General features: G+C 37.3%; 4 protein-coding genes across 4 annotated transcripts; 3 read left to right on the top strand and 1 right to left on the bottom strand.

Moving 5' to 3' along the window:
- Positions 1 to 52: 52 nt before the first annotated feature.
- LOC126800237 (uncharacterized) lies at positions 53 to 1,224 on the top strand. Its single transcript, XM_050527565.1, is given in 4 exon segments — positions 53 to 404; positions 494 to 688; positions 786 to 950; positions 952 to 1,224. Coding segments are annotated over 3 exon segments (372 nt in total). The 5' UTR covers positions 53 to 404; positions 494 to 542; the 3' UTR covers positions 1,013 to 1,224.
- Positions 1,225 to 2,950: 1,726 nt separating this feature from the next.
- On the top strand, positions 2,951 to 5,472 carry LOC126795597 (uncharacterized). The gene is made up of 6 exons (XM_050522409.1): positions 2,951 to 3,032; positions 3,150 to 3,309; positions 4,239 to 4,320; positions 4,418 to 4,634; positions 4,818 to 4,882; positions 5,057 to 5,472. The coding sequence occupies exons 2-6, from the start codon at positions 3,179 to 3,181 to the stop codon at positions 5,309 to 5,311; spliced, it is 750 nt and encodes a 249-aa protein (XP_050378366.1). The 5' UTR covers positions 2,951 to 3,032; positions 3,150 to 3,178; the 3' UTR covers positions 5,312 to 5,472.
- A 1,040-nt stretch (positions 5,473 to 6,512) lies between these two features.
- On the top strand, positions 6,513 to 9,885 carry LOC126799552 (mitogen-activated protein kinase homolog MMK1). The gene is made up of 5 exons (XM_050526781.1): positions 6,513 to 6,840; positions 6,938 to 7,205; positions 7,879 to 8,211; positions 8,610 to 8,790; positions 9,422 to 9,885. The coding sequence occupies exons 1-5, from the start codon at positions 6,599 to 6,601 to the stop codon at positions 9,595 to 9,597; spliced, it is 1,200 nt and encodes a 399-aa protein (XP_050382738.1). The 5' UTR covers positions 6,513 to 6,598; the 3' UTR covers positions 9,598 to 9,885.
- Positions 9,886 to 10,243: 358 nt separating this feature from the next.
- Positions 10,244 to 12,302, bottom strand: LOC126790880 (uncharacterized). The gene is made up of 5 exons (XM_050517248.1): positions 12,082 to 12,302; positions 11,682 to 11,783; positions 11,306 to 11,447; positions 11,172 to 11,224; positions 10,244 to 10,607 (listed from the first exon to the last, which is right to left on the bottom strand). Exons 1-5 carry the CDS (start codon positions 12,166 to 12,168, stop codon positions 10,389 to 10,391), a joined length of 603 nt encoding a protein of 200 aa, XP_050373205.1. The 5' UTR covers positions 12,169 to 12,302; the 3' UTR covers positions 10,244 to 10,388.
- Between the last annotated feature and the right edge of the window lie 4,730 nt (positions 12,303 to 17,032).

Here is a 17,032-nt window from a genome sequence, read left to right as displayed (position 1 = left end):
ACGCTGGTATGCTTCAAGTATTCATTGCAATTGATGAACATGATAGCTGACTAGCAGTGTATAATTTCGAAAAAATAGTGAGATCGGAACTTATTATCAGGCTTTTAGCATTTCTGAATTTCTGTTCACTAATTTGTGGGGACGTAAGAGACTAAGTGGCCGTTGTTGGTAGGAATAAGACTGAGTTTTCTGTTGTGAACAATAGGACATGCGTACGCATTCAAATTGTGTTGAACAAGAACAATTGTAACATGCAGTACTGGTGGAATATGCTGGTGCATAGTTTCGTCCGGGAGTTTAGTAGCTGATGTGTTGGTTTTACTAGAGCAATATTGATATATGAATCAATCGGATACGAGAATGGAAGGCAGTGAATGGGAGACGAGCTACTCAAGGGTCCACAAGTAATGAAACCTTATCTAGTTTCAACCAATAGCTTTCTAATTCTGGTTACAACGAAGCTCCATAGGCTTGAAAACCATTCCCGAAACAGGTTCCCGCAGTAGAGTAAAGAAGAAGAGAAGATAGAGAAGCTTTGGGCTATGGCTCATTCTCTAACCTCGTCGCCGGCTACTGCAACAACGCCAATATCAGCAAGGACCAAGAGCAGCGCCCATTTTCCGTCGTCTATCAAAGTTAAGGCCTGCCATCAAGTCTCAGATGGTCCCAACAAACTTGTTCACCGCAGGTTAGTCATTAGTGTGTGCCTTCATATGTTGTGAGTCACATTTGATACTGGTGCTACATATGTAGTCAATAATAGTGTGGTTGATGGAATGGTGCAGGGCTGCGGGCTTGGGTTTGGCTGGTGCCGTGGTGAGCTTTATCGTTGGTGACCGGAGTGCCAATGCAGCTGCCAGAAGGCCGCCGCCGCCTACGGTTGACGAGAAGGAGAAGAAGGATCCCAATGTGAGTGGTGCGCTTGCAAAAGTGTTGGCTAGCAAAAAGAGAGGAAGCCATGAAGGAAGCGGTGGCTAAACTAAGAGAGAAAGGAAAGTCTATTCCACAGTAGTCTGATTATATCTCTGTCCGGAAAAAAAGAGTGCTTTTCATTTTCTCATGCAAATCAAACAACATTATGAACACTGATCAATTTCCATTTGTCTGCCCACTCTCAAGTCTCAACCATGCAATCTCCATTCATTGTGATCTGAAATACCAACATATGTACAAAAGAGCTCGTTAAGATGAATCTTTGTTCTTTGTCTATTAATCAAATGGAAAATCACATTCATAGTACAAGTTTTCTTATTATACAGAGATTAAACGTGGAAAGGATCACGCTTGTTGGTTATGAATGAAGCTAGCTAATACTAAAATTCCCATAATTTTATCAACCAAGTAAGAAGTGGCCTGCAAATGGGCACAATTGATCTCAAACAAGTAAGAACAGAGAGTATTGTTGTCCATAGCAGATCAAACAAAGCAAACAAAAGGGTAATGAATTAATGATTGATTTACAAGGAAATCAAATGCATATTGCTCTGTTTTATCGCCAAGCATCTTGGATTAGCTTTTTGGGTTTGGCTCGAAATATGGGCCTTAGTACATATTGGTAGGGCTGGATTGGTTAGTATACTAATTTTAATTTTCCAATACCATATACCAACCAATATATATTTGGTATGAAAAATCTATAATTTATACCAACCAATAACGTTGGTATACCAATTAAGTGGTACGGTTGGTACTCGGTTGATACTGGGCTTATACCAATATATTTAAGGCCAAAAAAATTAAAGGCCCAATCCAAATAAGTAATAACAAATAAGTGAAATAACAATAAAATTTCAAAATCTTATATAACTTCAACCAAATTATCAAATACAAAGTCATAAATAGAAAGCCAAAGTCCAAATAGTCAAACTGTTAAAGTACTTATGAGTTCTCAAAACAATTGAAAAAATAAATGATAGGTTTAAATCCGATATATGTTGACATGTTCTAAGCAGTGATAGTGCTACTGATAGATCTAAGCATTTGTACTTGGGAATTCGATTGAATTGATTCATTCATAATTAAATAAAGAAATTGAAGACGAGAAAAAGAGTGTACTTGAGAAAGAAACTCAGAGAGATTAGATTAAGGTTAGTAAATTTATACGGTTTGGATTTATTTTTCAATAAATCTACGGTTGAAATTTAAATATATATATATATATATATTTAATTAAATAATTTAATATAATATAAGTTGGTATGTACGATATACCATGGTATACGGAAAATCTATATCATCTACCTACCGTATTTTTAATGTTGATACGGTATACTATATCATATATTATGTAACAAATATTTAATATACCAACATATTTAATACGGTTGATATATAAATTGGTTGGAATAGTTTTATACACCATGCCACCCCTACATATTGGACATCCTTAAATACATAACTTGGAACAACTTGGAACAAAAACTAACCGAAGGTCTTACCAGAACAACAACACACACCAAACGAAACCAACGACGAGAAGACGAACAAGATGATGGCGTTCAATCCCCAGATGTTCAGCTCTTTCAAACCATTACTGGCCGTCAGCAACTCGCCGAAGCCCACCGTTTTAAGGTTCCCATCACTAATTCATGTCCCTAACTTCGATCAAAATTCACTACTTTAGAGTGGAAAATCCATCATTTCTTTGGATGCTAAAGTGTGTTTTAGGCTTACTATAATTCAATGAAAACTTGAACTCAGTCCATTATCTTTCCTAAATATAATTGCACAGAAATTCAGGATACCACTGCTGAATGCATATTTAAGCTTTTTATGATTCCATGTACTCAAACTCAGTCCAGTCGCATTCTTTAACAGTAGTTCAATATCCTTGGGAAAAAGTTGTCGTTTGTTTGGTTGCTACTGTTGGTTTTGCCTTATTATGATTCGATAAACTCGAACAGAATCCTGGAAACTTCAGATTACATAGATTAATGTGGTTTGGTGATCTATGAAAATGCAGGCCTGATTATTAGATCAGTTTGGAGTACTCCACGATGGGAAGCAGCCTTATCCGGGAGCAACTTCAACATGTATGTTTTCATCTATTAGTTTTGGCCTATTGGGATTCGGGTAAGCTCTAAATTGAAACCAGAAGCTTTTCTAGTTTCGTAGTGCTTCATCGGTTCACTGATCTTCTTGTTTTATAGTGAAGAAGCTAGCAAATAGTGGTGCAAAGATGGTGATTATAAGTAACTCCTCTAGACGAGCGTCTACAACATTGGAGAAATTGGGAAGCCTTGGGGTCGATCCTTCTCTCTTTGTAGGAGCCATTACTAGTGGAGAGCTAACACATCAGAGCTTGCAAAGGTGAACCAAACCATCCTGTATTCTATCATTTATATATTCCTTTTTTTTTTTTTACCTTCAAGTAGTGAAAAATCGAATTCATTTCTAATATGATGATGGAGAAACCAGGAAAACTTTGGTTTGCCTTTGAGTAAGTCATCTTTGCCAACTTGATGTGGTTCAGTTTATCAAGGAAAGGCATCTGTGCTTTTAAAACAAGTTGTGACAGTAGGGCTGATCTGCATTATACAAATGAACTATACAATCTGTGCACATAATTTGCCAACATTTGTACCTGTGAAAGGTTGCACCTTTCTCTTTCGTAATAATACACTCAGGGCGTGTTTACTTCCCTGTAAAGGGATTGATTCCCTGCTCAATCCATTCCGTTTCTCCTTCAAAAGTGTGTTTACTAATGGAAATTCTGTGGGTCCCACCAAAAAATCCAGCGATCAATCCTCCAACATGATCCCAGTGGGAAAACTATGTATTCATCCCGGAAAAAAGGTTATATCAACTTTTATCCCTAAAATATCCTCATAATTTATTGATAATCCCAAAATACCTCATTTAAAAATGAAGGCTCATCATATACGTAAGGAAATTTCGGTAATTCCTTTTTTATGATTTTCATTCATACATATTAGTAAATACATGAATAAAAATCAATCCCCGGATTAATTTCAATTCCGAATAACAAGTAAACAAAGGATATTGAATGACTCTCTCTCCCATTCCTCTTTTCTCTGATTTCTACTTTCTCCGATTCCTCCTCAATCTCATTACGGTTTAGTAAACGTGCCTTCAAGGTTGCACCTTTCTCTTTCTCTTTCTCTTTCGTAACCATATTTGCTATGTGGTTAATTTACTCTTGCTATCTTGTTTATGTATCTATGGGGGTTGTTGTAAGTACTAAGTAGTGACTTCTTCTGTGTGCTACATTGAAATAGGAGAGATGATGCTTGGTTTGCAGCACTGGGAAAATCTTGCATTCATATGACTTGGAGTGCTTGTGGTGCCATATCTCTTGAGGTAATTTGGAGATATTTTAGATAAAAGGAAGTAGTATTGCATATTCCATGGAAGTTCCATTCTGCACTGTGAAACTAACGAAATCATTCTCTTGCAGGGCCTTGGCTTACAAGTTGTGGAAATTGTTAAAGATGCTGACTTTATTTTGACCCATGGCACTGAAGCCTTGGGGAATCCTTCTAGTGATGCAATTCCCATGAAACTGGAGGAACTTGAGAATATACCGGAACAATGTGCTGCTAAGCGCATTCCTATGGTGGTGGCCAATACTGATTTTGTAACTGTTGAGGCTAGAGCTTTGGGTGTAATGCCAGGTATAACTAGCTGCTTTTGCTGAACACAGCCCTGTGGATACACTCACAAAATATAGAATGGCGCACCTCATATATGTGTCAACTGTTAACATGTTGGACTTGCTATATGAATAGATGCTGCAGCCTGAATCCTAATATTGTTTGGTTATATGGTCCTCATGAAAATAATTTATCTCATATTAGGGACTCTGGCTGCCAAATATGAAGAGCTAGGGGGTGAAGTGAAATGGATGGGCAAGCCCGATAAGGTGATTTAATCTTATTGGTCTGATTACTTCCATGTGAACTTTCACCATAATACATGTTTCTTTGGCACATGACTGCATTCTCGCTCTAGGTTGCATCCAAGTATCTAAATCTGCTCCAAATACGATCTTTTAATGCAGTGTTTATCTTAATCTGTTTTACACCTTTTAACGCAGATCATCTATAAATCAGGCATGGCCTTAGTTGGTGTAGAACCTATTGATTCTATTGCAGTGGGGGATTCTCTTCATCATGACATCAAGGGTGCAAATGCAGCTGCAATCCAATCAGTCTTAATCACTGGTGGAATCCATGCAACGGAACTTGGACTTGGTAATTACGCAGACGTGGCAGATTTATCATCTGTGCAAGCTCTTGGTTCCAAGTATGATGCTTACCCGTCGTATGTTTTACCTGCCTTTACACGGTAGAATATCATCCAAGGATTGGAGTTTCTCGTCAAACATAATTGTATGATATATTGACAAATGCATATACTTATCACTCTGCAGTTGGCTCGGGATTCATAAATCCCTTTCATCAGCTCCATGAGCTAACAAAATGATGTTTGTGGTAAAGTTCAGTTGTTAAATCGGGTACTGTTGCAATAAAAAAAAAGAATGGGGGACTGTTGGTTGATAATTTTATGATGTCATGGAACTAGCATTAGCTTTTTTCCAGCATATTAACTTGTTATATTGAAGTGCAGCACACATTTATCATTACTACTTCATTAGGATGGCTGCATAAACTGAAAACACAATCACCGAAAACTGTCAGTAAAAAATGTCGAGTCACTTGGTCATAATACAATACCAAGAACCACCAGGATGATTGACTACACAGAATCTTATCACACACAAACAAATCACTACATGCAGGAAAAGAGCAGCGAAACCAAGGGTGAGTCAAGTCATAGGGATCAAAAGCATGAATACAAGTGTGAAATGAGCCAGAGATGCTTAAAAAATTCATATCGAGCACAAGTTGTTTATAATCTTATATGATTTTCTTTGAAAATAATCTTGCATAATGGAACGTATATGATTGTCCAACAGATAATTAAAAAACATGCCTCACTGTAAATGTCACGATAATAATGTCATTTTTCCTCTTATATGTACATGTCAGCACAAATGATAGTCTCAAATTACAAATTCTAAGATATTATTAAAGCCCGCTGCCTCTAAGAATTGCCTTGTTATCTGTAAGAGAAAGTTTTTCACCTACTACAGTTGTTGATCCATGATTAAAATCCTCAGACGTCAGGTTCTACCATTTTCCTAAATAAGGTGATGAGTTTAGTAATGTTTAAGTAGCATATTGCCAGAATTAATTAGTAAATGTGTTGGTAAATCATCACAAATGAATCTATCGGATTTTACTATACTTAGTAGTTAGTTACTTACTTACTGTTGTTGCGAACCAAATAGAGATATGGATTTCGATTGGAGATTTGGTTGGTTAGATGTGGTGTGACCAAAAAGGGTAGAGCAAAACAAAACAGAAGTATACATTCTTTCTTTCTAATAATCACAACCATAAACACAACACAAGTACCACCCCAAGTCCCCAACACAGGTGTTCTCTCTCTCTCTCTCTCTCTCTCTAAAAAGTCTAATAAGCATTTTAGCTAAACTTAGGGCTTGAGCTTGAGCTTCTCACTGCCTGCCATTAGCCCAGAGACTACCAAGAATAGTAAAGACCAAATCAATCAAATGGAAGTCGGAGGAGGAGGAGGAGGAGCAGCTCCATCGGGAGACGCCGAGATGTCAGAGGCGGGCCCCACCCAGCAGTCAGCTCCACCTCATCAGATGGGGGCGGCGGATGCCATTCCGGCGAAGCTGAGCCACGGCGGAAGATTCATCCAGTACAACATCTTCGGCAACGTCTTCGAGGTCACCGCCAAGTACAAGCCGCCCATCATGCCCATCGGCAAAGGCGCTTACGGCATCGTCTGGTCTGTCTTTCATTCTTCTTCTTCTTCCTTTTCATTTCATTTCTGCAAATTCACTCTTTTCTTATTAATAAAGATTGAATCTTTTGAATGATAAAAGCTCGGCTTTGAACTCGGAGACGAGCGAGCACGTGGCCATAAAGAAGATTGCGAATGCTTTCGACAACAAGATCGATGCGAAGAGGACACTGAGGGAGATCAAGCTGCTTCGTCATATGGATCATGAAAACGTTGTTGCCATTCGGGACATAATCCCCCCACCACTCAGGAATGTCTTCAACGATGTTTACATCGCCTACGAGCTCATGGACACTGACCTCCATCAGATCATTCGATCCAATCAAGCTCTCTCTGAGGAGCATTGCCAGGTTCTGCTCACTCCCTCTATTTCTCTCTTTTAACATATGTGCATCTGTTGCAAAGTGTTCTAAATCACACCCTATTGTTGTTGGCATTGAAATGGAAAGATTAAGATCGATTATTTTGGTTTGTGATTTCTCTCTCTCTCTCTCTCTCTCTCTCTCTCTCTCTCTCTCTCTCTCTTTGTTTCTCAAATTCCCTAAGCAAAACTTGAAGTTGGTAGATGAACTTCAACCTTGTTATCTATCAGAAGTTTGTTTTCAATGGGGTGGTACTTCCAGTTATCTGTTTAAATATATGTTCAAGAAGTATGAGCTACCTTCCTTGGGGTAAGTTTGTGTTATATGCCTAGTACTTAAGACCTTAGAATATGATGTCCCCACAAGCATCTGGTGATTACTAGATCAGTCCTGGTTGTGACCACCATCAGGAAACAGCAAGATACTAAGTTGGAAGTGTTTAGTTTGACATAAAGATGCCATTGAGAATATACTCTCCGAGATTTAGAGGGGCCTTCTATTTCATTCTTTTAGTAGCTTTTTGTATGTTGAACTTAAACCCTATTGCTTCTATGCTTATATACTTTAGTTTCAGATGTCTTCGGCTAAGGTTTTCTTAATATCCACATATCGATTGGCTATGATCAAGTAATTACTGTTTTTTCTTTTTTCATCTTTGCAGTACTTCTTATACCAGATCCTTCGTGGATTGAAGTACATTCATTCCGCAAATGTTCTGCATAGGGACTTAAAGCCTAGCAATCTTCTCCTAAATGCTAATTGTGACTTGAAGATATGTGATTTTGGACTAGCTCGGGTCACCTCCGAGACTGATTTCATGACCGAGTATGTTGTCACACGATGGTACCGTGCACCAGAACTATTGCTAAACTCTTCAGATTACACTGCAGCTATTGATGTATGGTCAGTAGGCTGTATTTTCATGGAATTGATGGATCGAAAACCATTGTTTCCTGGCAGAGATCACGTGCATCAGCTACGTCTGCTTATGGAGGTAAGTTGATTTTGCTTTGAATCCAATGTTGCATGTTGTTATTCCTTTGTTATTACTTAAATACAAGAATTGTGTATATGTATGCTTTCAATAAATTTGACTGAATAGACTATTTCTTCATAAACTTAATGCATAGAAAGAGTAATATGGAAGTCATGGTTCAGTATCATCCCACAACCTTGTTACGTTGTTAGCATCCTTCCATGTCAATTTCTACATTCTGCTTTCATTGCAATGCAATAAAAAACCATGAAAGATAAGCATAGCATCTCTCACTTCTCTAAAATCTGGAAATTGATTTGGATTTTGAAATTTCAATTTTTCTCATGTTTCTGTTCTTAGGTTTATAGTGTTTATAACTAAAATCACCGTAATTAATCATGACAAACCCCTTGCAGCTGATTGGCACCCCATCAGAGGCTGAACTGGGATTTTTAAATGAAAATGCTAAGAGATACATCCGGCAACTTCCTCTCTACCGCCGCCAATCATTCACTGAGAAGTTTCCTCAAGTTCATCCTTCAGCCATTGATCTTGTAGAAAAGATGTTAACATTTGATCCTACAAAGAGAATTACTGGTAATGTCACCTTTTTCTACTGCCCTCTCAACATAAGAATCTCTTTATGTACTTTAAGCATAACCAAGCCTCGATCAATTTCGTATGTGGTAAATGTGGATCTACTGCTCTGTGTTGTTTGTTGAATATGTGTTTGTTGACTGAAAATCAATGTGTCTTATGTTGTGTTTTAACAAGGCTTCGTTTGACAAATTTTATTAAAGAAAATGAGAAGATTTGGTTTCTATATCAAATTGAAGGTCTTGCTTGTTCTCCTACAGTTGGCATCCTTTGGATGTCATTTCCATGACTAGCCCTACAATGATTTGGAAACTGTCATTTTTTATCATTGTTGTTTTGGTGTTTCTACCTGCTAAGGTGCTAAGGTGCTACATAATACATTGGTCCTCTGAGTGCTGACACTTACGAAGAGTTCAGTACAATTTATATGTATTTTTAGGTATATAGACTCAGGAAGCATATGGTACTGTTTGATCTTAGTTCTGATGAGAATAACTAGTTAATAGACTCAGGAAGCATATTGTACTGTTTGACTTTTGATGTCATCCGAGCAGTTCTTGTCGCAATCTGGCTTTCAGTTTTATATTGTTGCTATTTTTTTATAATCTTTTTCAATTTTCATATGTTGCAGTTGAAGACGCACTAGCTCATCCCTACTTAACATCTCTCCACGACATCAGTGATGAACCTGTTTGCATGACTCCCTTCAGCTTCGACTTTGAGCAGCATGCATTGTCTGAGGAACAAATGAAAGAGTTAATATATCGAGAGGCCCTTGCATTTAACCCAGAGTATCAGCAGTATTGAGGAATCAAATATTTCTTTTCATTTTGGTTGTCATTAGTGTGTTTTTTTTTTCACGTTCCATTTGTTTGGTGATCAAATTTAAATCTTCCTGTAAATATGTTCCATCCAAAAGTGGAAGGTATTGACGCTATTTGATTCAACTGGAAGTCTAGAACAGTGGTAAACTGATAATGTGTTTGTATCTGAAAGCTTTCTATTTATTTTCTTGTCGAATTAAGTACTGCTGGGATCAGCTTTTCTTGAAATAATCCATAAGCTTCAAAATCAATAACATCTACTAGTTGTATTCTTGTTTCATTTAATCCCTCACCAGGATGACTTATAGGCCAGTTTTAGTTTCATTATCCCAAGCGCCATTTAAGGTGAAGCTTCCGTCAGGAGAGCATCCAACAAATAGATGAAAAAAAAAACAAAGAGGAGATTTATCTTTACAAACACATTAGTCGGACCCTCAAACTAACTAAACAGCATAATCCTTGGATTGCTGGCCCGCAGCTGGGTTTGAAGATAGCAAAATCATATAGCTTCATTCTGAAAACTCGAGAGTTGACATGAATTCGTTCTCTCACAAAAGGCTTTTATAACTTGTTGTACAACTGAATGAGATAAATAAATCCAAGTACTCTATCAACGGAAGCAAATCTCATCGGCGATAAGGCCTCAATATATCATGTTGAGAAATAGAGGGTTTCTTACAGACAAAAAGGGAAGAAAAAAAAAACAGGGACGAATGCAACTCGTACTAATCTCCTATTGTAGGAAGACACACCACAATAACTCATATAATGCCGCTAGCTCTTGACACTTTCAAAGAATCGGGAAAGTGGAACAGGCCCATCAGCCTTGTCATCGTCACTGCTAGAGTGCTTGGTTCTTGACCTGTGCTTCTTTTCCCTTTTTGTTCTCTTAGACCTGGACTTGGATCTTCTTGATTCTCTGTCATCTTCTTCACTACTGGAATAATCTGATGATGAAGATGAGCTAGACTCTGAAGACCTCCTTCTTGAATGCTGCAAAGCAAAACATTAAAATGAGAGTTCAAATTGTTTCTCATAATAAAGATCTTCAAATTTAAAATAGAAGCTACTCTCAGAATTTCTTGTCGATAAGAGGAATGCAAAAGGCAAATAGGGAGGGAACCAGAGTTTAAGATAGAAAATATCTACCGCATAATTAAAATACTACTTGAAAATTGATCAGCATGACAACCCAATTCTAAAGAGCAGAACAAGAAGCAACAGCTCATTTTAAATCGTTAACAAAATTGTACAAACTTAGGGAATTTCCGATGTAAGTTAAATGTCACCCAAAGATTGGAAAGACTGGCAACACAAATGTCAAATGTATCTTCCAAATACTATAAGTCATTATATGTAAAATGATTATTCATGCAATTTGCCAAATTTACAACTCCTTTCACATTATGCAAAGAGCAGTCCAGTAATAGCAGAACCAACTTCATATCATCCTTTTTCAATCCATGCTCTCTTTTTTTCTTCAGTGGAACGCACTATTGAAGCACATCCACCACCATACAAATCAGTGACACAATGACAAATAGTAGTAAAAAGCACCTTTCTTTTTTTGCTGCTGCTGCTGCGCTTCTTTATATCTTTATCCTTCTTATCTGCAAGAAATATGTCAATATTCAGTAACAAGAACAATAGAAATAAAGGCCTGATATTCATATTCAAACTTGGACAACAACCTTTTTTGCGATCAGACTTGCTACTAGAGTGGTTCCTTCCATTGGCAAGCTTGCGAGCCCTCTCGGCATCCAGTTGAGCCCTGTATTCTCTCATCATTTTATCAGTATCTTTTTCCAGTTCCCCTTGTCTGAGTTCATCTTCCTAGTACATCAACACACAAGTTAGTATATAAAAAATAATAGAACAGAAATAGAGTAAGAGAAAATGAATAGGTAGTAGTTACTTAAGTCCATTCAAGTTATGAGGGGAAATATCTAGTTATTATGGGTTTCTCTAAGATAAATTTAACAGCTAAGTTTTGTCTCTAACCAGCGTAAACTAATTCAAATATGAACAGAAAAGATAAGAAGCAGATGTTGAATGCAGGAAAGTAACCTTTTGCTTCTGTTTATACTCCTCCCAGGTAATTGTATGAGAAGTTTTGAGGCTAGCCAAACGAGCAGCATGCCACTCTGGTGTATGAAATGAACCATCCACCTGCGACAGTCCTCATCAGTAAAAGTAGAGGATACAGCACTATCAATTAGCCTAAGCTAGGCTCCTAAACAAGAAGCTAAAGGGCATTGGTAATTCACGTTTCAAATACATAAACCAAACTAGCCTGGGATGAAGCTATATCTAAGAAGGAGGCCATTAGCAGAGTCAACTATACATATTGGTAGAGAAAAGCATGAGAATATACAAGATTAAACATAAGGAGCCGAGTATAAAGCAGACATGGAGTGAACAGTAAATGGGATTGGAGAAGGGAGGGGTGGTATGAAAGGGTACAAACCATGCCGTCTTCGACCTCATCGGGGCCAGCAGAGCTGGATCCCAGCCTCGATCTCTGCATAGCTTTGTAAGCTTGATTCTTCCCCATTTTCGATATCAATGTAAAATCGAACCGCCACCCACCAAGAAGAAGAAGAAGAAGGACTAGAAGGGTCCAAAGAGCAAGGCCATAAAGTAGTAGAAGAGAAGAAGAAGAAGAAGAAGAAGAAGAAGAAGAAGAAGAAGGATTGGGGGTTTGAGAATTGGAATCCGAAACAAAACAAGGTGAGAGGTTCAGGCAGGCCCTGAGCAGATTGACAACAACCTTTGGAGAGACTTTGAGATTGAATAATCTCAACGTGTCCACATCTCATTCGCGGCGCAATATGTGAAATCATAACCCGCGTCGCACACTATCCAGCAGACGATTTGGGCCGCCTTGCACAACTCCCTTTTGTCTCATTTGGGCTTCGCTTTACTCTGGTCTAAATTTGTGTTTGGGCTTAATTTGAACACTAATTATAAGTGAATTTGGGGAGGATTCACTTGTAGCTAGCTACTGACAGTGGGAGGGTAAATAAATCAAAAATCTTACTGAAGAGAAGATTGAAGATGAAATATATGAGTTACGTACACAGATGATGACTTGGCACACCTACTCCCGCTAGTTTCCGAGTTTAGTTTTCATAAATAATCAAAGGATTTGTAGGTTTGAGATCGAGTGAAGAACAAAGGTGGAGATGGAAAAATAACAAATATGCATGCATGATGTTGGCGAATATTTGTGGGCACCGTGTTTTTATCTTGGTCGGATTCTTATAGCTCAATGGTCACATAGGACAACGTACGCTGAGTAGACAATTTCCCAACTCTGGAGCTTTTATTCTCTGCGCACTAAAACACCATTAATTATTTCCCTATTTTATGCTTCCTCTTTCCCACTCCTTATCCTTCTCCTCGATCCGAAAACTTGAGGTTTTACATGCATGCTATATATTATAATAAACTGTAAAGTTACTTCTACTCAGCTATCAGGGGATGAAGAATTGATCTTTAATTTACTTTTTACCAAACTAATGTATGTTTAATTACTGTATTATTATAAGTTAAGGTAGTGCTCGATCTCCGATCCTTTGGCTTTGAGTGAGTGGCAAAGTGGAGGCGACGATTCAGACTCAGAAGGCACGGCCCTCCAAGTCCGACGACGCGTTTATTAGGGCTCTCGGGTTGGGAACACTGCAGGAACCACGGGTTCTCCACTATTCCATCTTGTACGTACGGCCTACTACTATTGCCGACGCTCTAACGGCGTCGTTCTGGGGGGTGATCATGACGTGAGCAGCTCTTCGATCGTACGTACGTGTACAGTAAGTTCCAACGTAACCAGGAATCTTAATAGCATGGAAAAAGACTTGGAGCGGATTCAGCATGCTGCTGGTGCGAGTCGTTTTCAATCATGCATATATGTTCTTCCCAAGTGTACAGACAAAAATTAGGGGAGCATATATATTTTGTTTTAGATTACTGGCACTTCAATTAATTTCACGATCTGTCTTTCATATCATTTTCTGTATGACCTAAAGCTAAATTCACACACATGCAAATATACAAGTCTTCTTAGATTATCACTCAAACTCTAGCTGATGGAGTAATGTGACATTATTTATAGGCATCTCTATATTCCATTACAGAACCGAATTCTCACTACAAGGTTCCACTTAATTAATATTCCTGGAGATAAATTATTGATTCAAGCCGCCTATCATAGAAGAACAAACTTGAACGCTTGTGTCAATAACTAGCACTTGTTGATAGACTCATTAAACTCCCAACGACTTCTGTATCAATGTTGTTTTCAATTGCAGAGTGGCAAGAAAGCCATATTAATTTGTGACAAAGATCAGTGGTGGCTTGTAAAGCTGGCCATCTGATGGTCCTAACAAATAGTCCAAACCAAATTCAGAAGGCTAGGCTACCAATTACCTATTGCTTTTCATTCCCTTCAGCCTAATATAAGAAAAACTGTTGGTTGAATCACTTAAGTATGATTATGTGTATTTATGTGTGAAACTACCTACTCCCAAGTATAGGAGGTCAAGTTTTAGTAAGGGAAAGTGTAGAGTATCGTACCCAAGGGATTGGGGGAAACTCAACTCTAACTAGATTTTCGCAAGAAAAACTAGAAAAACATGCATTCTAACTTTTTACAAGTTCACAACCTTAGCCCTTTGGAAGCTAAGAATCATGGAGATGGTATTAACAAGTGGTAGTGAATCGACTTGGTTGATTTTAGAATTAAGCTAAGCAAACTAATTCTTGCACTAAAACAACAAAGAAATGTAAATGTAAAGATAAAATCAAAAGAGGAGTAGAGACTTAGGCATTGCACCTAGCCTTACTCATGCACAAATGTAACTCAAGATTAATGCATAACATGTTGACAAACTTCCCCCTAGTGCTTTGGTGAAGCTACTAAGAAACCAACTAATCATGCAATTTAATAAAGTCTTTTGGAGCCAAATTAAATCACAAAACCTTAGTCCCAATTATATTACCTTATAATACAAGTGGGCTATGTACCACAAGCATAACACCCCCTTAGAGTAATTACACTCATGGCACAAGCATTAAGTTCAAGGTAAGAAATTCAAGCAACTTAATATTTCCCGTAAGAAACATTAAGCCACCACCTAAAGGCTACCCATGCTCACGGATTCAAGAAGTTGTCAAGTTCAAGTTCCGATTCATTAATTACCTAAACATGTTTCTAGGTGACAAACTAGCAACACATTTAGTAAGCATTTTAAGTGTAGAAGCCCATAGATTCAACATGCATCAACATCAATTAAAAGTAAAATGAATTCATTAGCACATGAGTTTGGCTAGGGCTAGCCTAGCCTCAAATCCAACTACTCACAACCCATTAAATACAACAACCCTTGAAAATGAAATACATCAAAAGAGAAATAGAGTAAAGAGAGAAGAGATTACCAAGTGTTTGGTACAAATGATACCAAACCGTACCTCTAAAGGTTTACTACCCAAAAAGATGTAATAAGAAAGAAAATGCTTCTAAGTATAGTATTAATGAGTTCTAACAAAAGAAGAACTCTATGAACACCATACTTTATCCACACAATCTAGAAACAAAGAACAAGGGTTAAGAAAGAGTATGAGTAGAGGATAAAGAGAGTGAAGTGACCCAAATCTATGAAACAAGTTTGTGATTGATCAAGGGTGTAAAGGATCTTTAGTTTTTGGTGAAAACTCAAGACACTTTACACTTTTCTTTGCACAACTTAATATCTATGACTTAGGCCTAAGAAAACTATGTTAAAACTATGGAAAATATGAAGTTTTGATGGAGTTTTAGTGTGGTGAAGGAGAATGCACGAATTTGTGAAGAATGAGGGTATTTAAAGGCCTTAAGGTCACAAATGAATGGTGGAGATGTAAGGGGATGAATGGTTAGATATGGTGGACAAATGTGGAGGCACAAATTGTGGATCTTGTTCTTGAAATGGTCTCATTCATTTGTCTTCTTCCATTTTAAATTTAAATCCCCAATTCATGGAGCACATATTGTGGATCTTGTTCTTGAAATTGTCTCCTTCATTTGTCTTCTTCTATTTTGAATTTAAATTGTAAATTAAAATTTACAATTCATAATTCACCAATATGCTTCATTGACTTATTGACTTTAACCACCACAATTTCCGGCAACCACCTTCTCATCGCCGGAGTTTAACCGGCATTTTCCGGCGTTGACTTTTCTTTTCTTATGAAATCTCCACATTTGCTCTTTTTGGCTTGAAACTTTCACCCGAATCCATAATGTGCGCTAAATCCACTCTTCTTGACGTGTTTCCGATCATTTGCACATTTTCCTAGCATGAGTAGGAAACGTAAAAATAAATAAATAAATATACAAAAATATAAAGCAAAAGAATAAGAATAAGGCAAACATTACTAGGTTAATATTAACCTAACAAACTACCTCACACTTAGACTTTGTTTGTCCTCAAGCAAATCAAAAGTAAACACAACCAAACTAAATGGGTCACTTGCTTCCATCTTGAATTCAACCAAATCCTTTAAAGAACCATGATATCAATTGAGCATGATTAGAAACTAAATTTTCGAAATGCAAGGCTAATAAATGGATTTGGAATGTTATGCTCAAGAAAGTATATATATGCGTATGTCATGTGTGTCATCTTAAAGTCATCCATATACGATTAATTTGGACTACATTTGTCTAACAATCAAACTCACATGGATACACTCATTTTCACTCAAGTGTTTTTGGTTAGTGTTTACACTCAAAAGCAATTCAATGGACACGCTTTCCATAAGCTTGTTCTTCAATCTTTTCTCCACATGATCATTACATGAGTTCTCTCGGATCACAAGGTCTTTTATTTTGGTTGTATAGGGCTTAAGGTGGAAGCTTAAGAAATAAAATGAAATATATAACAAATTCTAAGCCTCATAGTAAGCAATTCTCTTGTTGAGATCCCATAATACACTTTCACAACTCTATGTGCTTTGTAACTTCTTGATTCCACAAACTCAAGTACAACTAGACTACTAAATTATTCTCCTCACTTTTTTTTTGGATTTTTTTTTTTTGCAACAAATTTTTTTTTTACTAGCACTAATTTTTGGTGACCCTAGTCCATATTTGATTTTGATTGATTCTTTTGATATTGTGAACATGTCTAGAGTCACCATTTTTCTTTTTCTTGGCTACACACAAGACTAATCTACCCCACCTCACACTTATTATTTTGAAATATCTCAAACTCATTTACAAGCACCAAACTAACAATAGGACTCACATTGCTTACCACTTGGCTTAGAGAGGATAGAAAAAAAATATTTAAGTTTAAGAATGGTAGACATTTATGGTGATAAAGAAATGAAAAGGCTAACACAAAACTACATAGGCTCAAATTGGCTTACTAATGGAA

The sequence above is a fragment of the Argentina anserina genome, chromosome 1 (assembly GCF_933775445.1).
Source record: "Argentina anserina chromosome 1, drPotAnse1.1, whole genome shotgun sequence".
Classification (NCBI taxonomy): domain Eukaryota; kingdom Viridiplantae; phylum Streptophyta; class Magnoliopsida; order Rosales; family Rosaceae; genus Argentina; species Argentina anserina.
The sequence above is the reverse complement of the archived record's forward strand: the minus strand, read 5'-3'. Positions and strand labels throughout refer to the sequence as shown.

What these genes read in the sequence shown, in the direction of transcription:
- LOC126795597 (XM_050522409.1), top strand. Translation starts at nt 3,179, where the DNA reads ATGGTGATTATAAGTAACTCCTCTAGACGAGCGTCTACAACATTGGAG. An exon ending in GTGGTGCCATATCTCTTGAG is followed by an intron (nt 4,321 to 4,417) that starts GTAATTTGGAGA and finishes ATTCTCTTGCAG; the next exon opens with GGCCTTGGCTTACAAGTTGT. An exon ending in AGCTTTGGGTGTAATGCCAG is followed by an intron (nt 4,635 to 4,817) that starts GTATAACTAGCT and finishes ATCTCATATTAG; the next exon opens with GGACTCTGGCTGCCAAATAT.
- LOC126799552 (XM_050526781.1), top strand. Translation starts at nt 6,599, where the DNA reads ATGGAAGTCGGAGGAGGAGGAGGAGGAGCAGCTCCATCGGGAGACGCC. An exon ending in TCTCTGAGGAGCATTGCCAG is followed by an intron (nt 7,206 to 7,878) that starts GTTCTGCTCACT and finishes TCATCTTTGCAG; the next exon opens with TACTTCTTATACCAGATCCT. An exon ending in TCCTACAAAGAGAATTACTG is followed by an intron (nt 8,791 to 9,421) that starts GTAATGTCACCT and finishes CATATGTTGCAG; the next exon opens with TTGAAGACGCACTAGCTCAT.
- LOC126790880 (XM_050517248.1), bottom strand. Translation starts at nt 12,168, where the DNA reads ATGGGGAAGAATCAAGCTTACAAAGCTATGCAGAGATCGAGGCTGGGA. An exon ending in ATGAGGTCGAAGACGGCATG is followed by an intron (nt 11,784 to 12,081) that starts GTTTGTACCCTT and finishes GGACTGTCGCAG; the next exon opens with GTGGATGGTTCATTTCATAC. An exon ending in CAAGTCTGATCGCAAAAAAG is followed by an intron (nt 11,225 to 11,305) that starts GTTGTTGTCCAA and finishes TATTTCTTGCAG; the next exon opens with ATAAGAAGGATAAAGATATA.